The 10,021-nt window shown below is 38.7% G+C and overlaps 1 protein-coding gene across 1 annotated transcript in view; it reads right to left on the bottom strand.

The window, feature by feature from the left end:
* Positions 1-10,021, bottom strand: part of CNKSR2 (connector enhancer of kinase suppressor of Ras 2) — a 287,354-nt gene that overhangs the window by 195,561 nt on the left and 81,772 nt on the right. Inside the window, exon 5 of the mRNA XM_006899544.1 lies at positions 6,075-6,194. Coding sequence (XP_006899606.1) covers positions 6,075-6,194 — 120 coding nt within the window. The remainder of the gene's footprint in view (positions 1-6,074; positions 6,195-10,021) is intronic.

Here is a 10,021-nt window from a genome sequence, read left to right as displayed (position 1 = left end):
TCTATGAGGTGGATGGATTCAGTGACTGGGGTAACCGGGATGGGAGTATCCGAGACAGTGCGACTGGCACAGGACAGAGCAGAGTATAAGCTGTTGTACATAAGGCCACTATGAGTCGCAGGCGACTCGAAGGCACGTAACAACAACAACCAACAACATGTAGTTATGTACATAGAGTTCAATTCTAGAAGCTTGTCATAGTCATGAGCAGTAAGATAGAAGGAACAAATTAAATCCAAAGAATGCCACAGAGAATATGTGATAACAATTTTAGTAAACCATCTGTTATAACTGTTTCTAGAAATAAAATCTGGTTTCATAATTCTACTTATCTCCTACTGGTAGTGCTAATGAGAAAAATCATCAAAAAATCATGCATCCAAAGAAATTAAGAAAAGAAACAAGTTCCTTGGAAAAGCTTCAAAGTAATCCTCTTTTGAATCATAAAGAGCCCACAGAATCACATCTGATCACTTGTTCACATCTGGGAAAAGGTTCAAATGGCAACAGGAACTGTTATTCAAATGGATATTTTATTGGTGGTGGTGGTGGGGAAATGAAAGAAACCTGCATTTCCATTTATTTCACCAGCCTCTTCATTGCCCATTTCTTCCTTTTTGAAGAAGAAGAAGAAGAAAAAATCTGGAACTGACTAGAACAGCCACCGTTCACTAGCTCAGGCTGCCAAAATGACATTCACTTCATCCTGTTTCCAAATGTCTTTTTACCAGCAGGAGCCAAGACAACCTCACAGTTGGGTCAGTGGAATAAGGCATTATTTGGAGATGATCCAGACAGCGTAAATAGAAAAAGAATTCTCTGAGGCCAAAAGACTTCTCTAAGGATATCCCTAAACACATTTCTCTCTATTAACTCATCTCTTGGTTCTAATTCAAGTTTAACAATTTACGATAGCTCCCATCTTTCTTTCTATAGTTTTCTGCTAATTATTGTTGTTTAAAAGCATTTTAGAAGTTGCATGTTTTAATCACAACTAGGCACTTCTCTAATTACTCCTTTATAATGTCACAGAAACTCAAAATCTAAGAAATTTTATCAAATGTAATTAGGTAAGGAGCTGAGGAATTTGGAAAGCCGGAATGGTGGGATCAATGTGCTTTTCCAGGAAGCAACATGTCAGGATGACGTTCCCAGGAAGAATGTGTATGATCTTTAGTGATCCAGTGTCCTTCCTCACTCCCCTCAAGCCCAGCCCAATGGCTATCCTTTACATGTCAAAGGACTCGAAAGCTTCCTTCAGGGTATATTCATAGTGGAAATATCAGGATCCTTTCTCAAAACAATACTATTCTTAGAAACACAGAAAAGCTTTAAGGAGCTTGAAAGAAGATCTACATCTAGTTCACTAAGGGGTGCCTCCAGAGAAAGATTAATGATCTGGCTGGGAAAATTAACTAATGAAACCCCTATGGAGTACAGTTCTACTCTGACATATATAGTGTCAACCATGAATTAGAAACTACTCTATGGCAACTGCTTTCTGGTTTTCAGCCCACTCTGTTCTGTCCTCTACATTTTACACATGAAAAATATTCAGGTAAAGAGGTTAGATTCAACTCTTGACCCCCAACAACACTAAAACCCACATTGTCAAGTAATTTGTATCCAGGAGTCTTGACTCTTACTGTAATATAGTGCTGTTGTGGTGGTGATAGTGTGACATCGAGTTCGAACTGATGGACACCTGATCCTCCAGAGAGTTCTGTTGTTGTTTGATGCTGTCGAGTCGTAGATGACTCATAGCGACCCTATGAATGAATGGCCTGAGCACTGTTAGTACACAGAGTTTCCAGAGGCAAGCCATTTCGAAAGTGGATGCCGCTCCTGCTTCCAGGCTTGTTTTAGTCAGGAAGCTCCAGCCAACACTGTCCACCATGGGTACCCATTACCACGACTGGCACATCACTTTCACAGTCTTCAGCATCACAGCAACCACGAGTTATCTCTGTACAGCAATGCACAGACCAGTGTTATGCAACCTAGAAGAATCCAGAGAGTTCTAAGAGGTTGTAAATCACCTAGGAGGAGATTGTCCATCTTTCTCGTGTAGAACATCTAGTGGATGTGGACCCTGTACTATTTAGGACTGCAGTGCAGCTTCTTACTACGAGGCCACCAGAGCTCCGTAACATTATACGATTTTATAATATCTAATGCTTAGGAACCTCTGGTGGTCTAGTGTTTAAGGAGCTGTATACCTAACCTAAGGCAGCAGGTTCAAATCCACCGTTGCTCAGTGGGAGTAAGATTGGTAACCTCCTACTGTGCAATTTTCAGCTTATGAAAACCTGCTGGAGGGTCAGCTAGGAGTTGACTCTAAATTGACAGCACATAACAACAACAACAACATACTTTAATGCTTAAAAAGTTTCTTTCCTTAACTATTGAAAGAAGAGATATAGAAAGAAAAATCTTTGATGCTATAGGTTGAAGGATCTTGTAAGTGAAATGGAACTTTGTAAAGGTAATAAAAAATAACCTGTATTTAATTTTTTTCAAATGAGTTTGTTGTTGTTGTCGTTATGTGCCCCCGAGTCACTTGCGACTCATAGCGACCTTATGTACAAGAGCCCTAAACGCCATTCTATCCTGTGCCAACCTCGCCATCTAAAACACACTCATTCCCACCACTCCACTCAAAGAATCAATCCGTCTCATCGAGGTTCTTCCTCTCCTGTGCTGTCCCTCCACTCTCCCAAACATGATGTCCCTCTCCAAGGACCAGTCCCTCCTTGCAACATGCCCAAAGTATGTCAGACGAAGCTTCAGAATCCTTGACTCCAAGGAGCATTTTGGCTTCACCTTCTCCAGGACAAATCTGTTTGTTCTCCTAGCAGTGCATGGTATATTCAACACTCTTCTCCAGCATCATAGCTCAAAGGCATCAATTCTCTTTCTATCATCCCTATTCACTGTCCAACTCTCTGATGCATAGCACATAATTGCAAAGACTGTAGCCTGGATCAGGTGCACCTTAGTCTCCAGCCTGACGTTGTTGCACTTCAGTACTCTTGAGAGGTCCCTCACAGCTGACTTTCCCAATGCAATTCATCTCCTGATTTCCTGGCTGTTGTTACCATGAGTGTTGACTGTGGAGCAAAGTCAACTAAAACTGTTAACTATCTCAATCTCTTTACCATCCATACTGATGCTGCCAATTGGCCCAGTGGTGAGAATCTGTTTTCTTGATGTTGAGCTTCAATCCATATTGAAGACTGCAGTCCATGACCTTCTGCAGCAAGCGCTTCAGGTCCTCCTCATTTTCAGCAAGCAGGGTTGTGTCATCTGCATAACGCAGGTTGTTGATGCTTCTTCCACCAATCCTGATGCCACAATCCTCCTCGTACAGCCCAACGTCTTGGAAGATCTGTTCTGCATACAGATTGAAAAGGTATAGAGACAAAATACATCCCTGACAGACCCCCTTCCTGATTTTGAACCAGCCAGTGTCTCCCTGCTCTCTTTTGATGAGTGCCTCTTGGTCCAAGTATAAGTTTCGCATTAGCATGATCAAATGTTCTCGGATTCCCATTCTTCTCAGAGCCAGTCATAGCTTGTTTTGATCCACACAGTCAAAAGCCTTTTCATAGTCAATGATGCACATATAGACATTCTTCTGGTATTCTCTGCTTTCTGCCAAAATCCATCCAACATTAGCTATAATATCCCTAGTACCATGACCTCTTCTAAATCCAGCCTGCACATCTGGCAGTTCTCTGTTGATATATTGTTCCAAATGTTTTTGGATAATTTTCAGCAGAATCTTGCTTGCATGTGATATCAATGATATTGTTCAATAATTTCCACACTCTGTTGGGTCACCTTTCTTTGGAATGGGAACAAATATCGATCTCTTCCAGTCAGTTGGCCAGCTGGCTGTCCTCCAGATTTCCTGGCACAACCTAGTGAGCACATCCAAGGTAGTGTCTGTTTGTTGAAATAAATCAATTGGTATGCAGTCAACTTCTGGAGCCTTGTTTTATGCCAATTCCTTCAGAGCAACTTGAACTTCCTCCTTCATCACCATAGGCTCTTGCTCATATGTTATTTCATGAAATTCCTCTGTGTCAGCCAATTCTTTCTGATACAATGACTCTGTACTCCTTCCATCTTCTTTTGATACTTCCTGGATCATTTAACATTCTACCCAAACTACCTTTAAGTATTGCCACCCGTGGCTTGAATTTGTTTTCAACTCCTTCAGCTTAAGAAATGCTGAGTGAGTTTGGCCCTTTTGGTTTTCTGACTCAAATAGATTGATTACATTTGCGGAAAGACTCGCTGGACAAGCTCAATATCAGCAGTGAAAACCAGCCCAGGTGCTGACTGTGGGACAGACCACCAACTACTCATATACAAGTTCAAGCTGAAGTTGAGGAAAATGAAATCAAGTCCATAGGAACCAAGATTTGACCTTAAGTCTGTCCCACTCGAATTTCCAAACCATCTGAGGAACAGGTTTGAGGCCCTGAGCACCAATGAGCATAGACCAAATGAGCTCTGGGAGGATATCAAGAAAATCGTCCATAAAGAATGCTAAAGATCATTACAAAGGCTGAAGAAGAAGAAAAGACCATGATGGATGTCAGATGAGACTCTGAGTATTGCATCAGAGCACCAAGAAGGCAAAGCTACCGAAGAAATCAAGAAATCAAAGAGCTGAACAGAAAATTTCAAAAGGCAGCTCAGGACAACAAAGCAAGATACTATAATCAAATGTGCAAATGAGTTTATAAATATTGAAATAAGCCTTAGAATGAACCAAAACTCACGGATTGTGACAATAGAAAGTTAGCTATGTCTAACAGACTGGTTTCTACTTCCCAGGAAAACACCAGTAACAGCCACACTAACACCAGGAATTAGAAATACCCTAAAACTGTTTGCCAAATATTTAGAGAACAGTTAGTCATGTTACAGAACAGCCAGTATTAGACCTAAAAGTCATTGGTACTCATATAAATTTTACCTTCTAGGGCAGGTATGCAAATGAAGAAGAAAAGCCAAATTAAAAAAAATAAATATTTGGAGCTCTGGTGGCCTAGTGGTAAGAAACTGCACTGCAAATGTATCCCAAATGTATGCAATTTGAATTCACCAGCTGCTCCCCAAGAGCAGAACGGGCAATCTCCTCCTTTGAAATTTACTGTCTCTGAAAACCCACTGGTCAGCTATGGGTTGGTTCTGACTTGATGGTACTCAACAACAACAACAACAACAACAACAACAACAAACAACAATATATTTGAGAATACATGATTTGAATTCAGTTCGTTTTCTATTTTCTAAGATACCATTGATGTCTGTCCTGGAAAATTCTATTATAGCAAGTAAAAGCACTCTAGAACTAAGCTACATGGAATAGCTGCAGAGAAAAGTAAGATATTCTCCAACTAGTTTGAGGCTTTTGTCTCCTGAGGAGTATCAATTTTATATTTCTAGAGGCTTTTTTAAACAAAGCTCTCCCTTGGGTTAAATTTAGAATCAATATACTTTTTTTTATATCAGGTGAACAAAGTACAGATTATTATCTTATTACATAATACAATAAAAAATAGATTGCATGGATATTGGCCTTGCTTATTCACTCTCCTAAGAAAGAATAGATGAGACAGAAAGAGTTTCAGTTTTGTTTAGCTTACTTGCCCAAGGTGGGGTTGCGGCAAACGAACTATTAAGCCCAGAATTAACAAAAGGAAAACAAATGTATATGGATAGGTGCCAGTGTGCTGCTTATTATAGAACTAAAACGTGCTTTAAATTTAAGGACCTTTGGATGATGGGGCTTGGGGGGAGAGGGAAAAATGCAAGAAAGGCAAATATTAACAAGGTAAACAGGACAATTAAAAAGTTAACATCTTCAATTCTCTTCAATGTTAGCTTCCTAAAACATCTTAAAATAATCTCCCACTACATTAACTCCCGGAAAGAAAAGTACAAAAATGATCAGTAACTGTTTGAATTCCTTCATTCCTATAGTCAGAGGCAGATTTGCTCAGATCATTAACTGCTGAAGGATGGTGGCTGTGAGAAACATGGCATCTTTTTCTTACCAGCCCTTCACTTGGCTTGATGTTTGCAAGCTGAATCACTTCCAGGTGAGCAGACTGTGATACCAGAGGATCTGATGACAGGGATATGATGTGATCACAGACTCCAGAAAGAGTTTTACACTGGAAGGGAAAAAAAACATAGTAACCACATGTTGCAAGTAATATACAAATTAACTTTTGTTACAACCTTTCCTCTCTTGCCCCAGAATAAAGGAAAAAGAAAAGCAATAGTAGCAGATATTAATTGGCAATTTATTCTATAAAATCAAATGACTAGGTAAAAAAAGTCCAGATAAAAACCACACAATATCTATCTGTATATATTCAAGACTACGGGTATTAGGAATGTATGCTGGGATTCTCATGAAAGCCATGTTTATGTAATGAGTCATCCATTTGAACTTCTCTAAAACAGAGACAATATCTTACTAAGCTCTGACTTATCTTCCTCTCACACCCATCACAGAATAATAGATTTTAAATATATGTTACATGTGTGTTTATCTGTCAATGTGTCTATTTGTCTCTCTCTCTGTGTATATACATACATACATATATAGACATATAAAATTTGTTATGTGCTGTCAGGTCAGATTTGATCCATAGCTGAACCTCCAGCAGGTTTGCAGAGGCAGTAACTCACACAGGAGGAAATTCTCCATCTTTCTCCCATGGAGCAACTAGTGGATTCAAACCATGTACCTGTGCACTGACAGCACAATTCTTATATATATATATATATGAAATATATCTTTTATAAATGAAAGATAACTTTTATAAATGAAATATATATATCTTTTATAAGTGAAATATAAATTTTATAAATGAAATAAATATATTATAAATGAGATATATATGAAATACTTACTATATTGTCAATTACTGCAAAATAATGAAGAAAGTGGAATATAAGTGAACAAAGTTCGATTTCTATTGAGAATATTTCTTTGCTTTCACTGTTGTTGTGCACTATGTATGATGGTGTCAGTTCCAATTCATTGTGTAGAACAGAATGCTGCATGGTTCTGTGCTATTCCCATAATCTATGCTTAAGGGCATTGCTGCAGCCACTGTGCCCACCCATCTCACTGAGAAGTCCTCTTTTTCACTGACTCTCTGTATAGCCAGCTTGGTATCCTACTCCAGAGAATGATTCTTCCTGATAAAATATTGAAAATGAAATGAAGTCTTGCCATCGTCTCTGCTAAGGAATATTCTGGCTGAACTATTCCAAGACAAGTATGCTTGTTCTTCTGGAATTACATAGTATATTCAGTATTCATTGCCAACATCACAATTGAAAGGTATTAATTCTTCTTTCCTATGGGAGGAAGATTATTTTGTAGCAATCAAGGTTATCTATCTCCAACATGCCATATTTGCCCTGTAACCACTGTATTACTCTAGCAGAGACAATTCACTCTGACTGGTTCAGTTTCCTCACCCTACAGAGACTGCCAGGCTGAATTTCCCTCCTTAATCACATTTCTGCTTTTTGGACCTGCTTCTCAAGGCAGTACCTTTTATTGTGGTTGCCAACTCCTCAAAACAAACATTATAATAGCATGATACCAAAACTCAAGAAAGACCACACTCATAGGCTTAGTATGAGGACAGATGTAATCAACATTTTGCCATTTACTTACTATGTGAGTTTGAGCAAGTTATTTTATATCCTTGAAACTCAGCTCTCTCAAATTGTAAATGGGGATAATCAAAGCGATATTATAAGATTTCTATGATAAATCAGTATAATGTATATTTTTAAAAGACTTAATGTAGGGCTCCCTTCCAAAGAGAACACTAAATAAATGCTATGTTCTTTGTTGCTTTCTCTACTCATTATCTCATTCTTAGTTCTTGGGCTCTGTTGACCATTTTATGATGACCAGTAAGTGGACAAGTCTACCTACAAGGTCACGATGGATAATTTGAAACCGAGGAGGAATGTGGCATCAGGATTGGAGGAAGACTTATCAACAACTTCTGTTATGCAGATGACACAATCTTGCTTGCTGAAACTGAGAAGGACCTGAAGCATTTGCTGCAGAAGGACATGGACTGCTGTCTTCAATATGGATTGAAGCTCAACATCAAGAAGACAAAGATTTTCACCACTGTGCCAATTGGCAGCACCATGATAGATGGAGAAGAGAGTGAGGTTAATAATTTCAGTGCTCTTGGAACCACAATAAACAGTCTTAGCACCAGCAGGCCCAGTATGCAGTCAGGGACCACCACTCCAAAGTGCCAAAGTGCAATGATGCTAATCTGGAGACCTAGGTACAGCCGATTTAGGCCATGATCTTTGTGATTACTTGCTACACATCAAAAAGTTCTACAATGACTAGGGATGACAGAAGAATGCATGCCTTTGAGTTGTGCTGGAGAAGAGCACTGAACATACCATGGACTGCCAAGAGAACAAACAGGTCTGTCCTTGAGACAGTGAAATCAAGTTTCTCCTTGGAGGCAAAGATTTTGAAGCCCTGTCTCACATACTTTATGCATGTAGTCAGAAGGGACCAGTCCTTGGAGAATGACATCATGCTTGGAAGGGCTGAAGGATTGCACAGGAGAGGAAGACCCTGGATGAGATGGACTGACACAGTTACTGGGGTACTGGGGGTAGGTGTGTCAGAGACAGTGAGATTGGCTCAGGATTGGGTAGGATTCAGAACTGCTGTACATAATGTCCCTGTGAGTAACAGGTGACTTGATGGCACATAACAACAATTCTCTCTGTTGTTCAGATCTCAATGCTTTCAGATACAATGAGAAAATACTTATGATGAGCTTTTAGGCAAAGTACCAATTGGAAGACTAGTATTCCAAGATAGGGAACTCTGCAGGGTAAGGGTCATTGTTTTTTAAAAACTAACGTTGCTATCTTGAAATTCTTATTCTTTTTAAACATTAGATTCTTCCTTTTTAGCTGACCCTCACAAACTACACAACCGATCCTGACTCCCTATTTTCTGTGGCTTTTTCTCTCTCCTCAATCCCCAATTGTTCTACTAAATACTCAACAGCAGTCATTGGGGAAAGGATAGAATGTCAATACTTAACATATAAACTAGCTGCCCTTCAAATTGCTGATGTTTTATAGAAAAAACCCCACTTTTTGGTAGATTTAACTATTGTAACTATTATTCTCTTATGTACTTAGGTTTTTATTCTTATTTTTTTATAGAAGAGACACAATTATTAATTCTGAAGGGTTTCTATATAGGATACTTGCATTGCATAAAATGAAGGCTACTAAATCAATATGCCAAAAAAGGAACTTGCAGTTTCTAAAAGTCAAAGCACATTTCAAAAGGAAGGCAAAAATAATAGGAAAGTAATGAACATGTATAAATGGTTCAACACATATGCACCTCAACATACATTATCTCTCCTGTACAGACATTGGTAACACTTAGAAACAGGATGGAAAGAGAAAAGGCAGAAATACAAAACTGCAGTCATTTTTCAGGAAAAATAAATTACCAATTAAATCCAGCACATTTACTTGCAAATCACTTTTGCCATTCTAGAGTTCTTTTCCTTGAGTTATTTTGTTTGCAAATTCATGCTATGTGTTAGGTACTAGGAATACAAAAGGTGAACAAAACATTGACTTTATCATCAAAGCTACTAGGATTCAACAAATTAAAAAACTGGGGAAAAAACCAGAAAGAATTGGGGTGGGGGGAAATACTAGTAGAACCTTGTCAGGAACTTCCATATTGCAGCAATTGGCATTTGACTAAATAAGACAATTAGAAAGAATATAAAATGGTCTTTCTTTATATGCTAATTTTAAACTCATTACTGCATTATACATCAAACCACTGTAGGAAACCACATTAAGAGTAATATGGCAAAGTTCCAGTGATGTTGTTGTTGTTATGTGCCGTCGAGTCGTTTGTGACTCATAGCGACCCTATGCACAACAGCCCTAA

The sequence above is a fragment of the Elephantulus edwardii genome, unplaced genomic scaffold, assembly GCF_000299155.1.
Source record: "Elephantulus edwardii isolate Elephantulus edwardi_28Jun2011 unplaced genomic scaffold, EleEdw1.0 scaffold00260, whole genome shotgun sequence".
Taxonomy (NCBI): Eukaryota; Metazoa; Chordata; class Mammalia; order Macroscelidea; family Macroscelididae; genus Elephantulus; species Elephantulus edwardii.
The sequence above is the reverse complement of the archived record's forward strand: the minus strand, read 5'-3'. Positions and strand labels throughout refer to the sequence as shown.